The following is a 27,657-nucleotide window of genomic DNA, read 5'->3' as shown; positions in this document are numbered from 1 at the left end:
TCATTTACTGGCACTCTCGACACACCACATGACTGAAAACAGGGGTTTCCAGGACAACCCATGATCTGTTGTGTTTCAGGTCGGCATTAAGAGAAGCCAAATCACCAAGCAGCTTATGAAACAGGCCAACCCCACCCAATGGGGGAATTTTACAAAACAGAAACAAAACAGAATAATTACTCAAAATGATCAACCTTAACTCTGACCTTTAGTTGACGTGTGTTTTGTGCTTAATTCCATCACACTCCAAACCACAAAGACCTCTGGCGCACAGGAGGAGGAGGAGTTATGACTCCACAAACCCACCAGTATGGAACCGGGGTTCTCAGCTGGAAGCACTGAGCTGGGAACCATTAGATACTGTAATGGTTCTGTTGTTGTGATCACGGTTGCTGCCGGCCATGTTGTTATGGAAATGTTCAGATCAGGGTTGGGTACTGGCGAGGACCTCACGATATGCTCTTTATTACGATACATGGGTCAGGGTACGATTATACAGTATCACACATACATTGCGATGCGATACATATTGTGATACGTTGCAATACTCGACATGATTTACTGAACATTTTTGAACACGGTCGAAAATGCAACTCCATCCCCCGCTCCCTGGAGGTGATCCTGAGGGCGGAGGGGATGGAAAGACATTTTAAATGCCGTTTAAGACATGAATAATGTATCGATGATTGAATTCTACCCTTCATTTTGTATATCTATTCCCTTTCATGTTATGAATATTTTCCTTCCTCATATTTTTTTTTATTTTTTAAATGGCTTAAGTATCATAGAAAAAAATATCGCCATACTCAGCTGGATTTCTTTTGCACAGCCCTGGTTCAGATGGCGTGTGTGTGCGCTGTGGGTCCTATGCTGTTTGGGGGAAGTCCTGATTGGTTGGCTCTACAGTAAGCGGTGAGGGTGTGTGATGTGAAGGCGGGCGGACGGTGGGGGGGGGGCGTGGCCGGCCCCGGGGCTCACCTGATGATGCGCTGGGCGGCGTACTGGTGCAGACAGCGGAACTGAGCCGACATGTTAGCTAGTGCCGCCAGGCAGTTGGTGTGCAGGTATTTGTCCTGGAATACGCACGCACACACACACACACACACGCATGCACACACACACACAAACACACACAGACATGCGCACACACACGCACACACACACGCACGCACACAGACACATTCCTTCATGAAACCTAAGACTGAAAACACGGCTTATTTGTTTGTGTTAGCTACTGTGTGTGTGTGTGTGTGTGTGTGTGTGTGTGTGTGTATGTGCGTGTGGCGTGTGTGTGTGTGGTGCATGAGTGTGCTTGTGCTAGTGTATGCTTATTGTGTGTTGGCGTTTGTGTGTGTGTGTGTGTGTGTGCGTGTGTCTCACCCTGGTCCTGGTCATGTTGAACTGGATGGTGCGGATCACCACTAGGATCAGCAGACTACCCAGGGAGATCTCCGTTAGCGTGCGCTCCGTGTACCACGTGATGTTCTTCAGCACCTGAGACACACGCAGCAGACAAACACAGACATGACATCAGTAACACAACTCACTTCTTCCTAAGACCACGGGGACCAATGAGGAACCTTGTCTCCTTTCCCAGGATTGTGGTTAGAACACAGAGGACCTCATTCAAACGTCATTCTTATCAGTGCTGTCAAACAAGCAGAGACAGTACAAAGCTAAAAGATAATTTCATGATACTGGCCAGATTACTTACACACACACGCACACACACACACACACACACACACACACACACACACACACGTGCGTGCACGCACACACACACGCACACACTCTCACACAGCCATATGATGTATGTTCATCAATCTGGCACTACATTATCATATCACAGTGACAAAGTCCCTGCTTGATGACAACCAACAGTGACCAATAGACAAAGCAAGAACCTGGTGTGAAAAACCATACTACAACAACCATGTACAGTAGACTATACACAAACACACCCATAAACGCACCATCGATTATATATGGCCGAGCTCTAACCCTAGGTCCACGCTGGGGGGGTGACATGTCATCACAGAGAAACGTGGACGGGCGCTCATCTAAGACGCATCCAGAGATGGCGCTGCCAATATCCTCCTCCTATCTCCACAGCCCTCTGAACCAGACACCTTCACATGCAGCTCCGAGGGTACGCGCTTGACAGGCTCCACACGTACCGGGGAGGGGGAGGAAGGTGGAGAGAGAGAGAGAGGGAGGGAGAGGGGGGAGTAGAGAGAGAGAGAGAGAGAGAGAGAGAGAGAGAGAGAGAGAGAGAGAGAGAGAGAAAGAGACAGAGAGAGAGAGTAAGGTGAGGAAGACAATAGAGAGAAAGAGGAGAGTCAGAGAGAGAGAGAGAGAGAGAGAGAGAGAGAGAGAGAGAGAGATGGATTTAAAATGTCAGGACTGATGGAGGTCTGAGGGGTAATGGAGGTAGGGGGACAGAGTCAAGCACCGGCCCGCGTGGCTAAGTGCTTCGTAGGTTTTCTGACCGAAGCCCCGGCTAATTCATCATCGGGCAGATAAATATGAAGTCAGTGAGACTGAGAGCCCCAGCCCCCTCTGAATCACCCAGGGGCCAAGTCCCACACGGCAGGCAGCTGCCTGGCTGTCCAGCCAAGCAATATCCTTGGAGGCAGTGTTAAGGAATCTTGAGGGGGAGAGAGACGGACTTCCGATGACGTCATGCCAAAATACCGATGGTTGACGTCCGTCGGTTCCAACGGTTATACGACCACCTGACGGTCAATCGTCAAAAAATATATAATTCTGGTAAAACAAAAAGGGTTTGCTATGCAACATATCAATTTATCAGCTGTCAAAACAAAATGCCAACAAACTGCTTATGCTAGCCAGCTAGTTTATGCTAGCCAGCTAGTGTTCCCAAATAAATGTTAAGCTGGTTTGATACACTATTTCATTGCTTGTCGCCGTCCAGGCTCCAGTCTCATCCAGTCACAGATGACGGTCCAAGCTTCAGATGAACAAATAAGTTCATAAGTAGGCCTAGTAGTAGATCCCAGAGTGTGGTGGTCAAATCTGCTACAGTACTATGACATGGACAGCCTGACTAGCAGATCCCAGAGTGTGGTGGTCAATGCTGCTACTCTACTATGACATGGACAGCCTGACTAGCAGATCCCAGAGTGTGGTGGTCAATGCTGCTACTCTACTATGACATGGACAGCCTGACTAGCAGATCCCAGAGTGTGGTGGTCAATGCTGCTACTCTACTATGACATGGACAGCCTGACTAGCAGATCCCAGAGTGTGGTGGTCAATGCTGCTACTCTACTATGACATGGACAGCCTGACTAGCAGATCCCAGAGTGTGGTGGTCAATGCTGCTACTCTACTATGACATGGACAGCCTGACTAGAAGATGCTGAGTTCCTGACTGGGAAAATTCACTTGAATGCCCCCTGAAGTCGGAGCAAAAACTCTGCAAATATTTTGGTACCCAACTTACCAACTTGTGACATCATAGGCAGAAATATGGCGGACGAAATTAAATGTTTGTTTGGTGGTGATAAACGTTTTATTAATTCACGTATGTATCAATTTTTTGGCTCACATGTCATTTGGAAGGTAAGCTATATGGTATTAGGTTGTAACCGTTAATTGCTGTCCCGTAGTGCTAGAAAAGCTATTTATTAGCATTAACCCAGATAACAAGCCAGGTAAAGCAATATTTCAGTGATTTTAGGGAATCATTTGCTCTTCGTTGTCACGCAAGAAGCTGTCAGATCATTTAATGACTATTTATTTGTGGCTAGGTAAATTCTCTGTTGTAAAGCACTTTGAGCTGCCATTTATTTGTATGAAATGTGCTATACAAATAAAGTTATATTATTATTATTATTATTATTATCATCAGCGTGTTCTTTAAATGCTCTGAGGCAAAATATAACGCTGAGGTAGGCCTAGTGTATCCATAGGAGACTCTACAAGCGACCATGCTGATGTGGGCTACTGTATTTTGACACAAATGGGCTGATGTGAATTTATCCGTTTACCGAATGCGCAAGACGAGCGATGTCAATTGCAGAGCAAAGAGCGAGCCAACAGATTCACTAGGCCAGTGGTTATTGGAACAAAACCTTTTTGAATGGGGCTATTCTATAGGTTATCAATTCTACATTAATCGCATAGCAGTGAACACTGTTGTGACTGTTTAAATCAACACCCGAACACTTCAATTATAATTTTAGTCAAGACAAACAATAGTACTGTTGATAGGGCCGTGAATCAACTCCAATGGTCAGTCTGCATTTGAATCGAATGTATCCCCTAAACAGCGAGGAAACCATCGACTTAATAGTGTAGGCTACTTGCAAATTGTGGAAAGCCAGCTGGACATGCCGCTTCATATATAAACCGTGAATCATCGAGAAAGTATCAACGAACAAATAAAATATACCGTAACCACACAGTGAGATTTCGGGTTTCTATCTAACCCCCCCCCCAAATTGTAGGCTAGCTCAGTCCTACAATGAATGATAAACTGAATGAGCTGAGTGAGGGTTAGTGAGGGTATAACTGAATTTATCTGTTAATGGCTAGGCTAGGCTAGGCTACTACTGTAGATAACAGACGAACAATTAAATGTCAGTTTGACTGAACTCAATCGCTATTAGCCTATATAGCGAGTATACTCGCCATTATTGTGAACACTTGGATTTACAATGGCCTGTTATCATCGGGCGACCTCATTTCAATGTAGCCGAGCATACAGACATATACATATATACAATCAATAAATAGCCTACTGTAGCACTGTACTAGGAATTTGCTTCCGGGCGTGGTGCATAACATGGACACAACGTTGGACAGGGTGCAGGGACGAGACAGGACAGTGCGAAGACACTGTAGTCAGGAGAACGACTTTACAACCCAGGAAACGGAACCATCCGTGGGCGTGCCAGGAGCCCAGGGGGCGTGGCGGGGGCGTGGCGGGGGCGTGGCGGGGGCGTGGCGGGGGCGTGGCGGGGGCTACTCACCACCTCGTGGATGCACCGGTTGAAGGTGTCGTCCTCCGTGAGGATGAGGAGGATGATGAGGGCCATGTAGACGTGGTGGGAGTTCCTCTCCTCCACATGATACAGGATCTCCAGGATGGGCATCACCTGGCAGGGACAGGGAAATACGCTCAGGAGGGGTGTGTGTGTGTGTGTGTGTGTGTGTGTGTGTGTGTGTGTGTGTGTGTTTGTGTGTGTATGTGTGTGTGTGTGTGTGTATGTGTGTGCGCCTGTGTGTGTGTGTATGTGTGCGCGCGTGTGTATGTGTGCGCGCATGTGTGTGTGTGTTGGGGGAGGGAGGTTCAGACACAAGCTAGTGTCTCCTCAGGCGAGGGAGGGAGGGAGGGAGCGAGGGAGGGAGGGAGGGACACAGTGGGGAACAGTGTGTACGTAACTGTCTGTCTGGGTCACTGTGTGTGTGTAACTGTCTGTCTGGGTCACTGTGTGTGTGTGTGTGCAACTGTCTGTCTGGGAGCATGCGTGTGTGTGTGTGTGTGTGTGTGTGTGTGTATGTGTGGGTGGTGCCAGAGTCAATGATTCAATACTAAGTTAGTAAGTTAGTTGCAACAGCCTCTTCTGTGAAAGATTGCATTCCTCCTGACTAGACACTGTTGCAGAATGTGACTTAGAAACAAGGTTAAAATAGAAGCGAATGTGGGTGTGTGTGTGTGTGCTTGCGTGTGTGTGCTTTGTGTGTGTGCGCACGCGTGTGTGTGCGTTGTGTGTGTGTGCGCGCGTGTGTGTGTGTGTGTTGTGTTGTGTTGTGTTGTGTGTGTGTGTGTTGTGTGTTAACCCACCAGGTTCTCCATGTCCGTGCGGGAGAGCATGTAGGTCCTCATGTTGGCGTTCTGGTGCAGCAGGGTGTAGAGCAGCAGGGTGGCCTGGTCCGAGCGCTGCTGCTCACACAGAGCTGTGTACAGGCTGTTGAAGTTGATCTGGAAGGTGTGGGGCTGCTCCACAGGCAGGGGCGACGTGTCTACACACACACACGCACACACACACGCACACACACGCACACACGCACACACGCGCACACGCACACACACACACGACTAGTTTACTCATACTGTTCACACAGCTGTGTGCTACATGACGACCAGTCGGAGTAGTACTCGGCGCTGATGGGTCACTGATGGTCTTCTTCACCTTGTGTGTTTTTAAAGCAGGTGACCGCCTGCCTGTAGGGGTTGGGCCAGTCCGGTCCGTCCGTCAGGTTGGCCAGCACCAGGAGCAGCAGCAGGCTCTGATTGGACAGGGGCAGAGGGTTCTGTTCCTGGCCCGACGGCGCCTTGCCCGTGGCAGCCCCGGTGAAGACGTTCCACAGCCCGGCTGGAACGCGCAGGGGGGGGGGGAGAAAGGGGGAGAACGCGGGACACGGGAGGGGGAAAAAAAAGGGATGAGAGGCTGCCTCATATCAGACGGAATCTGAGAACAGACAGAATTGTTGATTCGTTTCCATCTGCAGCCCAACACTGCCTCCACTCTAACCGATTTCCGTGAGCGATGGAGATTCGATTCCCCCCTAACCGATCACTAGAGGCTTGGCGGCGGGGAAAACGGTTTGAGGTGCATCTTCTCTCGCCTGGGGGGCGTGTCGGAGGCGCTAGCCAATCGGCGGCGACGGGTAAACGCCGGCGTGTCGAAAGAGGCGGCGCTCGCGACGGATCCGGCTAAAACGCGCGCGGCGCGGTGTTCGACGCACCACCGTTTCTGTTTACGTTTTGGCTAAATTTGGTCGGGGCTGAACGCCCCCCGGCTCGATAACGGCGTTAGCCCCTCCCGTGGTGCTGACTGGTTAATGGTTAATCCCCCCACGGAGCTCATTGGGCCGATCGTGTTTTAAGCAGAGAAACCACAGTTTTATGTCACGATGCCATGACCGATAATGTGGGCGGATTCAAAGGTCTGGACCAGGAGGTGAGGATGAGAGCAAGAGGAAACGAGGAGAAACTGGACACAGGAAACAGAGGGATGAGAGGAGGGGGGAGAAAAAAAGAAGAAACTGGACCCAGGAGGAAAATAAAAGCAAGTGATGAGAAGAGTGAAGAAACTGGAGGAGAGGAGAGGAGGAGAAGAAAGAGAGAAGAAACTGTTCACACTGGAGGAAAGTGGGGTTGTGAAAGTACTGTTGGTTAACCTGCGAAGAATGCTGCGACTACAGTCCCAGCCCTGCTATTAAGAGCCTGTCTTTCCCCAACCCAGGGCCTCCACAGAGAGCACAACATCTGTCGCCATCTAGAGGTCAGACGGTGAACAGCAGACTAAAACCACACAAGCGCGCTGTTGGACAAAACAAGCGCTGTTGGACTAAATCAGCATGGCCAGACTGCGTATGGATCCGGTGGGATGGACACTGCCTCTCAGTCTCACCCAAAGGACATAAACAAACTGCATCAACAGCAAAAAAACAGCAGCTAGAGAAAACACTGGCAGACAATCCAGCTGTGAGGTACATTAAAGATCTCCTCCAGCCACACAGCCAGCACAGACAGACCTGACACTCTGCACTTTGGTCTAATGGGTGCACGCACATTCTAGGAATTCTATTTCTATTCCTCCCCCATGTTTGTGGTCAGTCCACACAGCGTCTAGCGGTGGCGTCCGACACTGGCGGGGAGAGAGAGAGAGAGATGGAGAGAGAGATAGAGAGAGACAGAAAGGGAGAGTCAGAATGAGAGAGCGAAAGACCGAAGGAGAGTTCGAGAGAGGACGAGGGAGAGAGAAAGAGAGAAAGAGAGTGCAAGAGAGAGAAAGCCTGATACAGTAAGTGGGCTTGTGACTGACCCCTGCTCATCAATGGCACCACAGAGGCTAGACCGATAGTGTTAGAGAGCCAGGCCTGGCACTGGCAGGCACACTTCCTGAGGCGCGCACACACGCACACACACACACACACACACGCACACGCACACAAAAACACACACACGCACGCACGCACGCACGCACGCACGCACCCACCCACCCACACACACGTTTGTTATGTGTCTGGCAGGCTTCTCCCTGCTTGCCAGCCTGCCCATAACACAAACACAATAACGCAATATCCTATGTGCTGCTCTGCCTCTGGCTGCCTGATGAGTGGCTAAGTGACAGAAGTGGAGGAGGAGGAGGAGGGGTGGAGGAGGGGTGGAGGAGAGGTCAGGCGCAGACACAGGCCCTGGCGCCCGCAGCCCGGGTGTACCGAGGGCCTCCCAGTCTGCCCACGCCTCGGCCTGTCTCCTGGCATGCCCGCCCCCGTGCTCTCAGGAGACAGGAAGTCCCCCAGCGCTCCAATCCGCCGGGCCGTCCAAACGCCTGGCCGTCCCAGCGTGGGTCTGGCAGCGACGCTACTCGACTGGCGCCGTTTCTACTGGATTTCGACGCCGGAGTTCCGCGATGCTTTTCGGGGGGAGGCCGGGGCGAGGCGGCTAGGAAACAAAGGGCGTCGGACGGTACTCGGCTCCCGCCCCCGAGTCAGGCTAACCGGCTACGGTGCGGCTGGCAGTGCGGGGTGGGCGGGGCGCTGAGGTGACCCGGGGCTCCGGGTGCGAGTGTGTGTTCAGACAGACAGCGTATCGACACAAGTAGCAGAGAGATATGGACAGGCTAGACGAGACTGATTAGTTCTTGTTCAGCCCTGCTATCTCTGTGGGGGTTCTCTGTGTGTGTACGTGTGTATGTGCGCACATGCGTGTGTGTGTGTGTGTGTGTGTGTGTGTGTGTGTGGAAGAGAGACAGTGACCTAACTTAAAGTAACCTAACAGAACCGCACAGAACCTAACCCAGGCTCTGCGATCCAATGTCCCGGTAGGATGTGATCTAGATAGCATTCCCAAACACACACTCCTACCTGAGTTAGCCACCGCGTCATCATGAACCGTGATAATCCAAACGGCACATTTAGACTTCTAGCTGGTAAAGCTAAGCACACTTTATCGGGACAGAAATTCAGGACGGAGGTCATGGGCGAAATATGGGACGAATTTTCAACGGCTACAGCGAAAAATCACAGTTCTGATCAGGCAGATCCGCGTCGTTGGGCAGGCCTGCTAGCTAGGAGACGAACAGAACGCTGCAGCTAGCCCAACCACCAAGGCCATTCAAACCAACTAGCGATTCATCAAGACAGATTGATGAAAACAACTGTTTCGCGGCAGAAAATAGATTTTTAGAAACTGCATTCTCGGTGCCCCCACCACCGCCATTACATGGATATACTGGCTCGCGCTGGATTTTACATTTCTTCTACAGGCCTCCGAATTACACCCAAGTGATCTCGGTGAGTCAAACGTCTTATAATATGTCGTAAATAAGGTCCAGGTTGTCAAAAACGAGCATTGTCCTTTAACTGCCGTTAACGAGTGCTGGCTAGCTAACTTGTAGTTAGCCAACGCCGTGGGCTTCAACGTATTTGCATTTTGTTTTCTAACATCGCTCTGCAAAAAAGACCGGATTAGAGGAGATTTTGCAAACGGGAACACAGCTGTCAGATCGCGAGTGTGTGTGTGTGTGTGTGCGCGCGTGTACGCGCATGCTCGTACGCGAGGGTGCGCGTGTGTGGCGTGCGTGTATGCAGGACAGGGAACGGAGACAGATTGTGCTTATTTACTGAAGAGTAAATGAATTAAGACGTGGTGGCATCTGTCCAGCCTGCTGCTTACAGACAGACGCCAGCACACTCATCTAGCAATGATAAACATGTTCGCAGAACACAACGCTGTAGAGAGAGTCAGCAAACACCACACTTTGAATGATTATCTCTCTCTCTCTCTCTCTCTCTCTCTCTCTCTCTCTCTCTCTCTCTCTCACACACACACATTACAGAACAATGTGACATACTCTCTGTAGGCTGAATACTGACATACTGTTTGTAGGCTGCATATTATGGACACTCTCTCTCTCTCTCTCTCTCTCTCTCTGTCTCTCTCACACACACACGCACGCACGCACGCACGCACAACATACAACAAATACGCAAGCGTGCATGACTGCGAACACACACACACACACACACACACTCTCTCCCTCTCTCTCTCTCTCTCTCTCTCTCTCACAGCATGTGTGCTCTCTGGAGCCAAGAGCGGTTGATTATTAATAGTGTGTGTAGGATCTCCTCTCAGCAGTGTCCAGACTGCCATCCCAGCTATGTGGAACTAGAGGATTGGTGGAGGATTGTCTGGGCGGCCCATGGAGACAGACAACTGTATTAGGCTACGACAAGGGTGCGAGTAGGACGACTATATTCATCACCACACTACAGGTTGGACAGTTAGCAGAGACTTCATCACACCGCTCTAGGGATATATTCTAATCAGGAATATGGTGAAAACAACCGAAGCTAAGTATTTTACATGAGACAGACCGACATCTCAATGGGAGTGGTCTGTGTGACACACACGCACACACGCACGCACACACACACGCACGCACACACACACAGGAACCTTGAACTGTGCGGCCATATTTGTCAGCTGCTATGTTCCATATTTCCCTCCTGTACAGGAAGGGAAACAGGTGGTACCGTCACTGGCCAGACTGGCACCCAGACACACACACAAAGACACACACACACACAGACACACACACAGACACACACAGACACACAGACACACACACAGGAGAGAGAGAAGGAGAGGAAGAGCGAGAGTATAGGGGAGGAGAGGTTAAAGGCGGTTTATTTGTCATATGTACATGATACAGGGGAGAGGAAAGGAGAGGAGAGGAGATTTGAGGAGAGTAGGAGAGGAGAGGAGAGGAGAGGAGAGGAGAGGAGAGGAGAGGAGAGGAGAGGAGAGGAGAGGAGAGGAGAGGAGAGGAGAGGAGAGGAGAGGAGAGGAGAGGAGAGGAGAGGAGAGGAGAGGAGAGGAGAGGAGAGTTGAGGAGAGTAGGAGGAGAGGAGGGGAGGGGAGAGGAAGGGAGAGAAGAGGAGAGGAGGGGAGAGGAGAGGAGAAGAGGCAGCAGGCCAACAGGTCTGGGCAAGCCAGCCTGGGTGTTAATCCCCACAGCAGACACTCTGTCAGCCAGAGCCCTGATCTAGAGACGTTAAAATGGCGGAAATGGCGGAAACCGAGTGCCGCTTTATAACCCCGGGCGTGTTTGGTGTCGGGGAAAAACCCTGCAATAAAGTCCCGTTACAGACGAACAGCCAGGGGCCCCCGCTGAACGGATGAGACGCCGCAGATGAACAGCCAGGGGCCCCCGCTGAACGGATGAGACGCCGCAGACGAACAGCCAGAGGCCCCGCTGAACGGATGAGACGCCGCAGACGAACAGCCAGAGGCCCCGCTGAACGGATGAGACGCCGCAGACGAACAGCCAGTGGCCCCCGCTGAACGGATGAGACGCCGCAGACGAACAGCCAGGGGCCCCCTGCAAGAGGGTGCCACTGTGGAGGGTAGAGAGAGAGAGTCTGGGTGCAGCGGTCTCTACCCTACCCTGACTCAGCCCTGGAGAGACCAGCCACTGACCTCCCTGGACTTTGATGCTGCGGACGTGACTCGCATGGCTACGGTTACTCAGACAACATCAGATACTCTTGTCTTTCCTTCAGTGTGTGTGTGTTTGTATGTATGTGTGTGTGTGTGTGTGTGTGTGTGTGTGTGTGTGTGTGTCTGTGTGTGTGTGTGTCGTGCGTGCGTGCTGACGTGTGCTGTCTGTATCTCGGCTCTTATGCATGAGTGCGTCATTGATCCTCTAAATAATGAAATGAATGGTTGCCCCCCACCCCCCCCCCCCCCAGTGTGTGTGTGTGTGTGTGTGTGTGTGTGTGTGTGTGTGTGTGTGTGTGTGTGTGTGTGTGTGTGTGAGAGAGGGAGGAGGCAGCAGACACGTAGACTCTAGGGGATTACAGAGCAGGACAGGGCATCATAACTCATGGCTATGTGGGCAGGCTGTGGCCACAGACAGACAGACAGACAGACAGACAGGCAGACAGGCAGAAAGGCAGAAAAGGCAGACAGATACATAGACAGACAGGCCGGCAGGCAGACAGACAGACAGACAGAGTCAGACAGACAGACAGATACATAGACAGACAGACACAGACAGACAGACAGACAGACAGACAGACAGACAGGCAGACAGACAGATACATAGACAGACAGACAGACAGACAGACAGACAGGCAGACAGACAGACAGACAGGCAGACAGACAGACAGGCAGACAGACAGACAGACAGACAGACAGACAGGCAGACAGACAGGCAGACAGGCAGACAGACAGACAGGCAGACAGTCAGAGAGACAGACAGACAGACAGACAGACAGACAGACAGACAGGCAGACAGACAGGCAGACAGAGACATAACTCATGGCTATGTGGGCAGGCTGTGGCCACAGACAGACAGACAGACAGACAGACAGACAGACAGACAGACAGACAGACAGGCAGGCAGGCAGACAGGCAGACAGGCAGACAGGCAGACAGAGACAGGCTGATTGCCTGCTGATGACCCTCTGACAGGCGTCTGCAACCAACAAAGGATACTTATCTGTGGGTGAACTCATGAGAGCATTCCCATAGAGACACACACGCCCATAGAGACACACACACACACACCCACACACACACATACAACCAGTCACACACACACATTTTCACCACAGTAGCACTGTTGTCTGTTAGCCCTCAACGCCTTCCTGCTGTAGACTACAGTCTCTGAAGCTTCCCTCAACTACAGGCTGAGGACATTCTCACAGCTTCTGTTGCTAAAATTAGGAGGAAACAATTAGAGAGTTTAAACAAAACTGCATTGCAAAACAAGTCCTACTGTAAGTCTTTAGGGCGTAGGTTTGTTCAGGTTTGAACCAATCCAAAGCAGTAAGCGCAGGTTTGTTCAGGTTTGAACCAATCCAAAGCAGTTAGGCGCAGGTTTGTTCAGGTTTGAACCAATCCAAAGCGCAGGTTTGTTAGTGGCCGTTCATATTCCTGTTGGGCTCATCCTCCTCATCCTCCTCCTCTCTCCCTCCTCCCATTCTCATCCTCTAGTTCCCTGTTTCCCATCTCTTCAGGCCCAGATCCTCACTAGGACACTAGAATCTCACTAGACACTAGGTTTCATTTCAGCTCCGATCCGGAGAAACGTGGAGAGCTAGAGAAGGCCGAGAGGGGAGTGAACTATTCTCTGTCTCTCCGCCAACAGAGTGGAGAGCATCTAGGGTTCCGACAGGCTACTTCCTCTTCCCTGGAAGCACTTCCTTCCTGTCGCTCCAATCACAGGCCCATGACTCGCTTTACTTTACCACGGACGAGGGCGGGAGGCAAGGGACATTAAGCAGCCGTCTGATCAACGGACTAGGCTAATGATAACAAACACACACACACACACACGCGCGTGCACACACACACACGCACACACACACACACACACACACACACACACACACACTAAAGTGGGCAGGCTAAAACCAGGCAGCAGTAAATACCAGTCATTCCTCAGCCTGATGTGAATAGAGTCATCAGTGTGAGGGCACTATTGCACAGGCCTGGCGGAGACAGACAGAGTGATTGGCTGTCAGGACGTCTAGGAGCTACCGTGTGTGTGGACAGCTATTGTCACCACACACACACACACACCCACACGCACGCACACACATGCACACTGACACACAATGGCCTGAGGGGCCTTCGCTGTCACAAATCAACTAGTCACACTTTTCTGACCTCCCTCTGAACCCTTCTCAGCCTCTAAGTAGGGCTTTGCCTTTGTATGACCCACACACACACACACACACACACACACACACACACACACACACACACACACACAAAGACAACACAGACACCCTCAGAGGTAGGTTAGAGGGTGTTAAGAGACAGAGAATAGGAGAGAGGAGAGAGGGAGGATGTACAGTCATCTGGAAACAACTTCCTGCGTGACGACTGACAGTGACAGGGATGCACCGATGCATCGGCCGATGTTGGCCTTGATGACTGCCATCGACCCATCGGCAAATAAAATGACATTCACCGATGGTAGTGGCCGATGTTATGTCGCAACAATTATGGCTTTTTTTAAAGTAGCCTACCCAGCTGCAGATTCGGAGAAGATCCGTGACGTAACGCTGCAAACGCACGTGTAGTTTGCTTTCAAATTTAAAGTTAAATAAAAATGTCGGCAATGTGGGAATATTTCACCATCTCAGACAAAGATATGCGCTATGCAACTTGTAAAACTTGTTCAAGTGACATTTCAAGAGGAGGTACTACAGCCAAGGATTTTAACACATCAAATCTAACTGGCCATTTGAAAAGCAGGCATAATATCTTTGTTTCCCTGCCACAAAAGGGTGAATAAAAATAAAATAAAATAAAAATCGGCCATCGGCATCGGCCAGATTGTTATTTTAAACATCGGCATCGGCCCAGAATTTTGCAATCGGTGCAACCCTAGTGACAGTCAAGGTGGTAGAGCAGCAGACGTCTCCCATGAAGTGGTTCCTACCGTCGTTGTGTTTGTTTGGGGGTGTCAAGGAGGTCAGAAGAAAGTCCCATTCACCCCCATTCTGAAGCCCCAATGGGCGCCATTCACTCCGAATAAGGAAGGAGTCGTCATTGGCCAAGACAGAATTTGGCTTCAATGATTTTCCAGTCAGTTGGCGCTTGGTGTGTGTGTGTGTGTGTGTGTGTGTGTGTGTGTGTGTGTGTGTGTGTGTGTGTGTGCGTATTCCTCCTACTTACTGGCTACTCCTGAAGCAAAGCCGTAGAGCAGCCCCCCTCCGTCAGCTTGGGCCTCGAAGATGTGTGTGGCGGGGGGCGGACCCTTCTCCTGCCTGATGAAGTTGTAGAGCAGGGTCTTCACTAGGCGGCTGGTCAGAGATAGGCTGTGGGGGGGGGTCAACCAGCAGTCACACACACTGACAGCTTTAGGGGAGCTTTCCTGGACACTAAAAGTGGTTTAGTGGTTAAAACAGTTTTGGGATGTGTTTTTGTTTTGTGGAGAACAATCGACTTGTGTAGATAAGAGGAAAGCTGGCCAAGAAAAGCTTTGGTGGGCTTCCACTTCCACACATCGGCTCCATTGTGAGTGGTTGGTAATTGCATTTGGAGAACGAAAGCTTGTGTGTGTGTGTGTGTGTGTGTGTGTGTGTGTGTGTGTGTGTGTGTGTGTGTGTGTGTGTGTGTGTGTGTGTGTGTGTGTGTGTGGAGGGTATGTGTGTGTGTGTGTGTGTGTGTGTGTGTGTGCGTGCGTGCGTGCGTGTGCGTGTGTTCATCTAGGCCGGCCAGACCCACCGGGGAGACTCGGCCTCCTTGGTGCCAGTCCAGTCAGACATCTTGGCTGGACATTTCTCAGGGCGCGGGAACATTCTCTAGGAACGGCCTGTCTGGAACACTCTGGACCTCTGCTGTATCAGAATTAGGCTAACGCTGTTGTTCTCCCAGAACGCCGAGCGGCGCCAGAGGTCGTAGGTTAGGAGACTGGACCTACATCAGTAAGTGTCTGAGCCAGCTATGCTTGTTTGTATGACAGTGATAGTGATAGGAGCTGGCTGTAGTGTGTGTGGTGCAGGTCTGGGACCAGGCCGCGTGAAGCCGTTTTATCATCCAGACAGCAGTACTGTATGTAGGGCCAGATGATTCCCGCGATGTGGAAACGCGGACAGGATCGTGGAATTAGGTAATAAAAATGGAATCAACTGTAAAGTGTGTAATATCGCAGAATTTTCCAGAATTTGTCTGAAAATGACAATAAAAACATCTAAAGTAGGCCTAATTGTACATAAATGATTCCATAGCCTAACTGTAAAATGACATTCGAGTATGCCCACAAAATACTGCTCCAGCCTCCAGGGCAATCTCTAAGCTACAAATAATACAGAATGCTGCAGCAAGAGTTCTCACTAAGACTAGACGAAGGGCACACATCACACCAGCATTAAAATCACTACACTGGTTACCAGTCAACTCTAGAATAGACTTTAAAATACTATTACTAGTCTATAAATCTCTCCACAGTCACTCACCAGAATATTTCAGACATGCTTGTTAAGTACATGCCAAACAGACCACTTAGATCCTCAGGCACTGAACTTTTAACAGTTCCAAAAGCCAGGACCAAGAAACATGGAGAGGCAGCTTTTAGTTTCTATGCCCCCAACCTCTGGAACACCCTACCGGAGTGCCTAAGAAGGGCCGAAACAACGGAGGTCTTCAAGCGAGATCTCAAGACGTACCTTTTCGACCTAGCCTACAATCACTAGCTAGGACCTTGAGATACAGAAAGGCAGCCTCAAACCTACCTGTGAATCCTCTGTATACATTGATATTTGTCCTGCTATGCAATGTATGTATATCAAGTAGTGTACAGAAGCTGGTTATCCTGAAACAGGCTTGTTCTGACTGTTGTGTTGCTTCAATGACTCAGTGTGCTACTAACTGTTTTCTGTCTCCCCTAGTGTCTCTCTCTCTCCCTCCTATCCTCTAACCAGGTCCAGTGTCAGCTGCGGAGCTGTGGATATCGTAGTATTTAGTACACACACACACACACGTACACACAGACACACATCAGTCCACATCCGGCTTAGGCCTGGACCTGATGCTCTTAGCCTTTCTTGCTCCGAAAACTTAATTTAAACTTAATTTAATATTATTTATTGTTCTTTAAATGTTCTTTAAATGTTCTTAGCCATTAGACAAATATATTCCAGGAGCCTGCCCCAGGTTGCCTGTTTCAATATCTTGTGTGATCTGAATGGCTCTACGTGCTACTAACCCTGCTCTGCCTTCCCTCTCCCTAGTGCCTCTCTCTCTCCCTCCTATCTTCTAACCAGGTCCAGTGGATGCCCCACTGTCACCAGCAGACCTCACGAAGTCCGATAGATACCCCTGTGTCTACTGTGGATGATGTAGCATGTCCGCAGAATATTCTTTCTCCTATGATGCTTTTAGCCTCTCTCACTTTGAAATGTAATTCAATGCAATGTATTGCTTCATAAATGTTCTTAGCCGGTAGACAAACATACTCCAGGAGCTTGCTCGATCGCCTTGTTGAGAGGGGTCAGGGAAGAATTTTTACAGCTCACTTATCTGGCCCCCGGGTGATTACTGTTTTTTTGCTTCCCTCTGGAATATGTAGAGAGTGGGTCGTATGCCCACCTCCCTTGTTCTCTGTAAAGCGCATTGTGTTGCCTCTGGGTATGAAATGCGCTATACAAATAAAGCTTTGATTGATTGATTGATTGAGGGCAGAGTAGCGATGCTACTGTACCTGCATGTGCAACCTACGCCCTCCGAACCTACAGTAGTCAGTGAATCTAGCTAGTGCCATTTACTTACAGAAGTTAGCTAGGCTAGCTACTAGCTAGCTAGTTATTATGCACCATGAAGCAGTCACTTTGTGTGGTGTGTGTGTTCAGTGAATATTGATACAAACTTACAGTAGGTATTCTACTATCGAAGAAGCTGTATGCTAGCATACTGTACAGTAACTGTTCAGAACTATAGTCTAGCTAGTCATAGCGGTCCTAGCAGGTTAAGCTAGCTACAGGTAGCCTAGCGTTAGCTATAATATATTACATTATAAATATTATTCCGTTTTCAATTCAGGTGTTTTGAGGGGGGGGGGGGGACCATTACGTCACCTTACAACTTGGCTGTCACTTTGTGAAACATGTCGAAGAGGCATACTATGAAGCCTTCATACACTGAAGGCTCTGTGGTTTTTTTTACATAAGATGATCTGCCCTACTGCACACAGCTAAACACACACACACACTCGGGTGCACCCACCATCTGCCCTTCATGATGTGCTGGTAGATGAGGCTGTCTCGGAGGATGTCCTTGTGGAAGAGCTGGTAGGACAGCAGGACCAGCAGCGTGGTCACAGCCTCAAACAGGATGCTGTACGTGATGTCACTGTGGGGACGGACACACACACACACACACACACACACACGCGCACACACACACACACACACACACACGCAGGAGGTCAGTCTCATTCTGGCACAATCATGTTGCAATATGTGTGCTGCTATTTTCGTACACTTTCAGCCTCAACTCATGAGACTATGGATGCAGATAAAGAAGCAGGTTTTTCCATAGCCTACAGACAGTTTCATACATTGGTCCGTTTCAGTCAAACAAATTGACTAAAATGTATACAATTACCGAGTAATTATAATACATCGATTCTGATTGGGCCCTCCCACTTCTGCATCAACGGTATTGCCCCCCTCACACACGCACACGCACACGCACACTCACACTCACACTCACACTCACACTCACACTCACACTCACACTCACACTCACACTCACACTCACACACACACACACACACACACACACACACACACACACACACACACACACACACACACACACACACACACTGCAAAGTCACTCTAACCCCCACTGTTCCTCTCTTCCTGTCCCCCTCGTCCAGTTCTGCCTCCCGACCGCAGCCTGTGATGTCATAGAGCCAGGAAGTCTTTCACTTCAGAACACTGGTGGCTATTCTAACCCCGCCCACGCCCCCATGGAGAGACTCAGCTGCCATAGTGGGCACCGTTGTGACGCACGCACACGCACACACACACACACACACACACACGCACACACGCACGCACGCACGCACGCACGCACGCACACACACACACACAAACATGCGCACACATGCTTTCTCTGGCATAAAACACACACTGAAAATAGAACATTGCTGTGTATAAAACACATCTACAGCCTTGAGATTTCAACAGGAAAAATATCCCAGTGACTGCTGGCTAAGGCCCAGATTCTTAATTGGATTAATGGTGCAAAGAACTAATGTGATTGATTCTTTGCGGCCTGGTTTACCATGAAATAATGAGATTATGCCAGCTTGACCCAATTGCCAGTCCGCCAGGGAATCATCTACAGGTACCTTTCATTGACCCGGAGCTAGCTGGTGTGTGTGTGTGTGTGTGTGTGTGTGTGTGTGTGTGTGTGTGTGTGTGTGACGAGGCCTGCTAACAAACGTAGGAGCTAGTATCTGCTTAAAGAGGGCGTAGTACGCCACCACAAACTCTTTGTTCCTTTGATCTAAACGGGACATCCGTACCCAAAATGGGTCAGGGACCGTACGGCAGCCTGCAGCTTCTTCTCTCTTCTCTTCGGCGTCATGGAACACTATGAAAACTCTTAAAGCCAACTGACATTTTTCCATTTTTGGACACTGGGCCAGTCTGGCTCCCCCCTGGCTCACCGCTAGGCGCCCAGAGGACCCAGCGAGGAACTGAAGCGACAGCAGCGAAGACACAGAGCTCAAAAAGAGGACGTTGTGAAGCTCCAAGCAGTGAATAATGCTGGAACGCTGAGCCGCGTTACACAACCGGGCCTGATATTACAGCTCAATGGAAACGACAGAATGAAGAGAGAGAGGGAGGGAGGGGGCGGGGCCATGATAGATAGAGAGAGAGAGAGAGAGAGAGGAAGGCAAGAGAGACAAAGGAGCGAGGGAGATGGAGAGACTGAATGAGAGAGACTGCTTTGGTCGATCATCTCCTACCCTGCACGGGCAGTGACCTTGAGCGAATGGCCCTCGATGGCGGGGAGCAGGCGCTCGCAACAGAGCCACTTTCGAGCTCCGCCTCCGACGGACGAGGAGAGCGCCGCTACGGCGAGGTGGACGGGAGAGCAGACTGACAATCACACTCATGTGCTTAAATCAGGATCTCCAGGATTTTCGATCACTATCCTCCCCCGCCCCCCCCCCCCCCCCCCTCCTCCTCCTACTCATCATCATCATCATCCTATTCCCAGCTCAATGTTCCAGGCATGACAGAAGGTTCTGGAAGCGGAACTCAAGGACATCCTAGGAACATTCCATGATGCACATGAAAATTCCATAGGGTCCATTTATATTCATGAGGGAGAGGAAGCAGGGGGGGGGGGGGCGTCTGTGTGTCTGGAACCCGTCTCCTACACAGAGAGAGACAGACATCAGAGGGAATCGTGGTAGAGGGAGCTCGTTCTGGGGAAGGTGGAGAGCAGAGAAGTGAGCGGGCTGTGACTCTACCTTGGCCGACCTTGAACACCGACTGCATGTGACAGACCTCCAGTCATGGGGCCGTCGTTTCAAGTGTGTGTTACGTACATTAGTTTGCAAGTAACACACACACACACACACACACACTCACTCTCTCTCTCTCTGAAGGCACTGCGTGGGAGCACAAAGGCCAGGGAGGATAGTAGCGGAGCGCGAGAATGCCTTTGAAATGTAATCCGGTGCTGGGTCCTAATCTGGGCTGGCACACCGAGCCTGGCGCCGACCGGGCCGACAAAGCCTCCGGGCTGGCCGGGCCCAGACAGTCAGGCCCGGTCAGCACCGTCGACTCGGAGACGCCCAGACGGGACCGGCGGACCCCTCCCCCCGGGACCTGGTCCTGGTCCTGTGTGCCCCGCTGTGCGGTGCCGCTGGCCCCTAGTCCTCCTACTGACTCACGCCCGGCCATCCGGGGAGGGGGGAGAGGGGGCGGAGGGGGGGGGTCCTGTCTCCTACCCGCCTTCCCGGCTGTACGCATACGTGAACATAAGCAGGCGCAAGCCCACGCACGCAAAAATCACACACACACACACGCACACACACACACACACAAATCGCAAACACGCAGCAGCCACCAGATGGCCCACGGAGAGTCCCTGCTGCAATTGGAGCCCTAATATCCAGTGAACCCTGCTTCTGAACCTCTGCCAGACATCTATCTGATAGGCACAGAGAGAGAGAGGGAGGGAAGGAGAGAGAGAGAGAGTGTGTGTGTGTGTGTGTGTGTGTGTGTGTGTGTGTGTGTGTGTGTGTGTGTGTGTGTGTGTGTGTGTGTGTGTGTGTGTGTCTGGCTGCTTGGTGGGCGCACAGGGAGACAGACGCATGAGGAGGGATGGGTGACAGGAGGGACAAAAACAAAGCCGTTGTCACAGGTTAGACACCGGAGGAGCAGCTGCTACAGGTCTATTCATGGGCCGCCTCTCTGCTCCATGTCTGGTCCGGCCCTCTCTAGAGGACCGGGTGGGGTCATCTTACCCCCTGTCTACGGCCTGTCTACCACCCGTCTGGTGCCCCGCGGTCCACAGCAGGGGTCCCACACAAACCGGGCCCCCCCTTTGGTTTAGACGGGCGTAAGATGCGGGTCTCGCGACCGACGACGCACCTCCTCCCCGCCTAGATACTCACAGCAGAGGCACCTCCACGATCAGGTGGACCAGGTTACACATCAGCTCCTCCAGGAGGTCCTCGCTGCCCGCATCTGCACAGCGCCGGAGGGAGGGAGGGAGAGAGAGAGAGAGAGAAATATTAGAATATGAGCATCATTCCTCGGGACGTTGCTGAGAAGTCCCTAATGAGGTCAGCGAGCGTCGAGTCATTTACGACGCTCTAGTTTGAACATCAGAGACCGTGACTAGCCGGTCCAGCTCGGGGAGCCAAGATCTTAATGTGAACCATCCATCCCCCGTGTGATGCCGTTTTTCCACGTCCTTCTCCGTGTCTCCGTGTGTCACCGGGCGGAAGAGAGACGCCCGCTGAAGACAATACCAGATGGGGATATGAGGTGACTAAACTGGCAAAGAGATGAATGAAGAGTAAGTGTCCCGGGCGAGCGCAGCTCCCATCTCACAGGAGGCGTCTCCCTCCTCGGTTCGGGACGGAAGGCACTCGTTGATTCTCCGTCCCATAATTATCAATTACGCGGTTATTTACTGACCTACAGTATCGGACTGTTCTCTCTAGCACGTTGTACAGTGAAGGACTGCACAACAGTGCCTCTCTCTTCCGCTCAACCCTACCCTTTCAACCTACCCCACAACCCTCTCGATGACAGTTAAGGGTAAAGCTGCCCTGGACACTGATCTTGGGGTAGTTTGGAATTCTCTAGCCCACTGGTTTATGGCCTTATATCCGATCGGGGACCAAGAGGTTTAATTAAAAGGAGCTGGTTAATATCAGGATTCAAGGAGGACAAGCTGGTTCCAGTCCCCTGCTCTGTGGCTCGGTGGTGTTGGGAGGTACGGAGCTCACCGCAGGTGCCTGGCGCCCTCTCGTGGTAAGAAAACTGTAAGTGCAGCTCCTCTTCACTCATCTCCCTGATGAAGACCTTGAGCAGGCAGCGGATCATGAATAAGGCATTGTGGGCTTGCCATATAAACAGCTGACTGTAGGGGTAAAAACAAAAGACAAAACAAAGTCAACAACAGAAAAGTACAAATCATAGTGGTTAATAAGACCTTGGGCAATAACCTCTACCAAACACACACACCCAACCCAAGTCTCACGGCCTCTCCCGTAACCCTCTATGTGACTGATAGCCTCGGAGTTTTCCCACACAGACACCTTTCCAACACACACTTCCTGCTTCCTGTGATCTGAAGCAAACTTTGAGCCACCCTCACTCCACTAATTACTAGCAGACATGGTGGGTGGTTATTCTAGTCCCAGCCTTGCCAAAGGTCTGACTGCTCCTCTCCCGTGAGACACACACACACACACACACGCACGCACAAAGTCTCTCATGGCTGTCAACAGCACACGGCTCACTTTGATGTTCCTGTGTGATGAACACGGGTGACTGAACTGTGACCGCCAGAGCCAACCACATCATTTACTTACGTACCGTCTTCGACCCCGGCCACACATTCAGATGGACTACATTTACAAAGCGCACGCACACAAATGATGGAAAGGAGATGGGCGAGTCCCACCGAGGGGAACAGGGAGGAACAAGCACAAACCCAAGCCCAGGTCCACATCTCGGAGCCTGGGGCTGTTGGCCAGGGAGGAGGGATGTGGGGTTTGGCAGTGTCACAACCCTCCACCCATGGGTTCCCATGGGAAATAGGGATGGCTTTAACACACGCATACTAAGCTCACTGTGTCACACAATAATCACACACGCACACACATACACACACACTCATAAACACAGTGGTGTTGCCTATCAACCCACTCATTCCAGGCAAGTTTGTCAATCAGCGATGGTCCTCACAATACTCACTCTTGGCATTCTGTGGATATTTTCAACTCTTTGGTTCTTCCCAGGAAAATTCTCACCAGAGCTCCAAAGTTCCCCGTTCTGGGGTTGTTCTCGACTGCCAAAGGAACAGGATGATGAGAGGAGACTCGGAGGACACTTTTCAAGTACACAGAATCATAGGAATATTCTACAGTCTACACCTTTTAGTAGAATGGTATTCAGAGACTTCTGGATTGACTCGTAATATAATCGTCACGGGGATCGACTACGTCCTGCACATACAATGCTCATCGTGAAACATCAAATACATTTCCTTTAATCTGAAAGCACTGATGAAGGTGTAGGTTTCAGTGACCCCAGAGCAAGTCGTGAGGCTTCTATCTACTGTAAGGCTTGTAACATATGGCACCAGGTCAGGTCCACAAACAAGCCAACTGGGCAGTGAGGAGCACAGAGAGATATAAACAAACAAACAAACAAACAGGAGACGCACTCAGGATCTTGGCCAGGGGAATGACGGCTTCCTCCAGTAGCTTGGAGTCACAACTGCAGGAAAGAGAAACAGAAAGAGAGGGAGAGATGATTTCTCCATCAGTGAAAGTATTGTGCCCTCTGCTGTCTAGTTAGAATGATACAGAAAGAAAGAAAGTTTCCACACTAGCAATATCATGATGACCGGCAGTAGATTTCCCTTTTTCCCCCTGAAATCTACAGTATGCTTACACCATCCCTATAATTCTAAACCAATGACGAGGACTGAACAAGTGCACAGTGGTACAGAATTGGGACACAGGGCCAGACAAATATACCCTACAAAGATACCCTACAAATACAGTTAAGTATACTTGTTTTTGTCCTGACCTACCCTCATTCAGTCACAATGGATCATAAAGTTTGATTACCCCAAGACAGATGCGCTCTGCAAACATGGCTGTTTGATTTGGCAGTAAGGCCTATCCTGCTGCACCTTAGCTCCTTCCTGGTCTGGTGGCATACCCACACCTCTAACACACACACACACACACACACACACACACACACACACACACACACTTCTAATCTTAGCTAGCATAGACCGCAATAGGTTTCCTAACAAACCACAATCAGTTTGAGGACCCAAAAAGGCTTCCCGTTTACTGCATGTGGGCCTCTCAGTGACAAACAGTAACAACTCTGTAATGAATTAGCAGCTATTCCAATAAGTAGAATCAGATGCACTGGTATAGCCCTACATTACTCTGTATAATTATCCATGCACACCAAATGTTGTTTCTCTCAAGTTAGCTTGAACAGAAGCTATCCTAGGGTAACTCCCGGCCTAAATCTCCTCTCTGATTGGACGGAGACCTAGTAGATAGAGTCTGAGATCACATGACCTGTTGTCTGTACCGAATGCTAGGGCTGAACTGGGGCTCTGCTTCTCTTACCTGCAATAGCCTTCCAAAAGATCTAAAGCTAATGGAACTGGTCTCTCTTCCTGCTTTTAAAGCTCTCACAAGCTCATTGTTAAATGCTTCATTTGGCTCGTGTCAATGTCCATAGGTGTTTTAATTTGTACACTGTAATCTCTGCTCTATTGTTGTTTTTGACTAACAATAATAATATTATTACATATATTATTACAATATATCTAATAATAACATTAAAATTTAATGTTGCTATTTTGGCTAGGTCTCCCTTGTAAATGAGATCTTTGATCTCAATGGGACCACCTGGTAAAATAAAGGTTAAATCTAAAAAATACAATTTACACCTGGTAAGAAAATAACCCAAACCACTGTTACAGAATGACACATTCTAAACAGACTATAGGCCTTGTATGACATGTAGCATATAGCACTTTTATTACAGGTGTTTATCTAGACGTGTTAGCCTGTGCCTCACACTGCGCCTACCTGCTGGTGGGGCTGATGAATGTGAAAGAGATGAGCTGGTTCCAGAATGGGTCGTTCTCCGATATGGATTCGGTTCCGATGAGGGTTCTGAGGCTCTGGTTCTCCGACAGGTCACTGACCTGGCTGGTGTTGGCTCCCATCTCCCAGTTCCCCTTCCAGATGTTCCTCACTGCCTCATCTGGATCTTGGAGAGGGGGGGGGAGGAAAGAAGAGGAGGGACATATTAAAGATACGGCTCACAAACAACCCAGAGACAGGTTTCTGGATCACATGGACAAAGTATGATTCAACACCGCTCACTCAAACAGGCAAGCTCTACTTTGATGCTACTGGTTCAACAACAAACATTGAGCATTACCAACATTACTCCTACGAAGAACAGCATGTTGGCATCTGAAAAATGTTCAAGTGACTCTGTCATTAACTGGATTCTCATAAATGACCTATTGGCCCAAATCCAGCCAAGTGACAAATCTGTTTTGGTAGACAGCTGCTGAATATTTTAGGTATATACTGCATTAGGTATGTATTGCATATAGCGGCTCTGACAAGCTGACTGTCCTCAAAACTTTCAGGTGTAAACTTGCACAATCCAATCGCTACAAAGCTAGCTGCACTTGACTGGTGTGAGTAGACTGGTGTAGATTTAGATTTTAGCACTAAAATAAAGATGTGGAATCAATGGGAGCGCACACACACACACACACATTAGGAGGAAGCAGGTTGACGACTGGGGCAGAACAAGTCACACAGATGAACCCAAGCAGGCAGAACAAGTCACACACATGAACCCAAGCAGGCAGAACAAGTCACACAGATGAACCCAAGCAGGCAGAACAAGTCACACAGATGAACCCAAGCAGGCAGAACAAGTCACAGATGAACCCAAGCACCCAAGTTTTCAATGAGCAATCTCGAGAGCATCTGACTTGCCAACACACATAACGTTAGTACAAGCTAACAGACAGGTAGTTGTTTTACACACTTAGCTACTTGTGTAACGTTATACTGTTGTACATCTATAATGTTCTACTCACCTGCGAGTTAGCAAGCTAGTCTACTACGGTCTGGTTCAAGTTGAGAAACCAGATTCGGACAACATTCACCAGACATTCACATGACAACACACTAGTGCTAGTACACGTTTGACCAATTTAAGCAAACGTTTGCTAACTAGCTGGCTGACTTGAGAGTAAGTATGTTAGATGTATCTAGCTAAACCTGGGAGTTGTGTTGGCTAACCTTAGCTAGGGGGCTAGCTCCTCCTGAGTCTGAAACTACGCTAACGTCAGTTAGCTAGCTAGGCTAGGCTAGGCTAGGCTAGGCTAGGCTAGGCTAGGCTAGGCTAGGCTAGGCTAGGCTAGGCTAGGCTAGGCTAGATATCAGCTCAGTTGGGCTAGGCTAGGCTAGGCTAGATATCAGCTCAGTTGGGCTAGGCTAGGCTAGCTAGATATAAGCTCAGTTAGGCTAGGCTAGGCTAGGCTAGCTAGATATCAGCTGACAGCTCACCTGTCCACTGGCTCACTGTTATCGTGGCACTTTATCTTGCTGTGCTTTTTTCCAAGCTCCTTCCCAGTTCGAGGTGACAATGAGACTGTATTTTACAAATAAATACGACAATAAGGTAAATTTAGGAATTTTGGGTGACACAGTTACTGTAGACAAGCAGGCTAGTCCTGTTCCACCATATTTCCACGTCGCACGGACGCTTGCGTGATGACGTAGGAAAAGTGGGGTGGAACCTCGCGTCAGAAAATAATAATAGCCTGATAATAATAATAATAATAATAATAATAATAATAATAATAACAATTCAAATGAATCACGATGATGCAAGTGTATTTATTTGCTTTAATTTGAGAATTATTGGAAATTATTCGCATAGTTCTTAAAGATTTCCAATTAACATCATGTAAAACAAAGAGACGACTGGCGTTGCAGTTCAACAGGTCCTCCATTAGATGGCGGCAGGTCCACGCAAGAGGGCTGTTAACGCTTAACGTTACATGAACATCAGGATTTTTTTGCTTAGTTTTGTGTTCAAACATCACAAGCATGCAGTTGCAAACACAGTATATTGTATCACAATGTGAAATATAAAATACTTTTAAACATAAAATAAGCATTTAATTGAACTGTCCTCAACATTCGGATATCCATCTTACTCTGTATCATCTCTCTCTCTCTCTCTCTCTCTCTCTCTCTCTCTCTCTCTCTCTCTCCCTCTCTCTCTTTCTCTCTCTCTCTCTCTCTCTCTCTCCCTCTCTCTCTCTCTCTCTCCCTCTCTCCCTCTCCGGAGTCACTGATCATAAGGAGGCGTGTGTGTGTGTGTGTGTGTGTGTAGTATATAAAGAGAGTGTAATAGTTTAAATAGACAGTTCCAGCACAGAGCTCGATGATATGACAGCGGTTCAGAGCACCACATCTCTCCTCATCTGAGCAAAAATAAATAAATAAACAGCAAGAAACCCATTCTCTTTGAGAAATCACAGGTAAGAGATTTTGCGTATTTGATTGAATTATAATCTTATTGATACCTTGATTGATATAACCTGTCATTTTCAAACTTGGAGATGTTGGCTGAATCTTGGCTTATCCTATTATAAAACGGCATTGATGGCATGATTTTATCTCTAGCCTTCCTAGCTACTCTTGCAAACTTGAAACTTGAACATTGATGACTGGAAGAGACCCCATTCACCCCGAATCAACCTTCAGCTTCCAAAAACAAAAGTAGCCTTCTATAGTTGCCTATGAGTCAGTACATAAATATACTGTATTAGTTTTGATCTGATGAGAGATTACATTTTGTAACCTATTT

At 49.4% G+C, this 27,657-nt stretch overlaps 1 protein-coding gene across 2 annotated transcripts in view; it reads right to left on the bottom strand.

The window, feature by feature from the left end:
- The window catches only part of dym (dymeclin), a 61,740-nt gene extending 35,253 nt beyond the window's left edge, over positions 1-26,487 (bottom strand). Inside the window, exons 1-13 of one of the 2 annotated variants that reach the window (XM_084442300.1) lie at positions 26,346-26,487; positions 24,837-25,020; positions 23,435-23,487; positions 22,963-23,056; positions 21,990-22,123; positions 21,147-21,219; positions 17,726-17,851; positions 14,678-14,820; positions 6,165-6,347; positions 5,816-5,994; positions 5,001-5,126; positions 1,381-1,494; positions 979-1,073 (exon numbers count right to left, since the gene is read on the bottom strand). In XM_084442300.1, the coding sequence (XP_084298426.1) occupies positions 979-1,073; positions 1,381-1,494; positions 5,001-5,126; positions 5,816-5,994; positions 6,165-6,347; positions 14,678-14,820; positions 17,726-17,851; positions 21,147-21,219; positions 21,990-22,123; positions 22,963-23,056; positions 23,435-23,487; positions 24,837-24,976 (1,460 nt within the window). In that variant the 5' untranslated portion in view covers positions 24,977-25,020; positions 26,346-26,487. The remainder of the gene's footprint in view (positions 1-978; positions 1,074-1,380; positions 1,495-5,000; positions 5,127-5,815; positions 5,995-6,164; positions 6,348-14,677; positions 14,821-17,725; positions 17,852-21,146; positions 21,220-21,989; positions 22,124-22,962; positions 23,057-23,434; positions 23,488-24,836; positions 25,021-26,345) is intronic. The other variant, XM_084442299.1, reaches the window with a different exon arrangement.
- Between the last annotated feature and the right edge of the window lie 1,170 nt (positions 26,488-27,657).

Source organism: Borostomias antarcticus (genome assembly GCF_949987555.1).
Source record: "Borostomias antarcticus genome assembly, chromosome: 8".
In the NCBI taxonomy this organism is placed as follows: domain Eukaryota; kingdom Metazoa; phylum Chordata; class Actinopteri; order Stomiiformes; family Stomiidae; genus Borostomias; species Borostomias antarcticus.
This window is presented reverse-complemented; position numbering and strand designations above follow the sequence as displayed.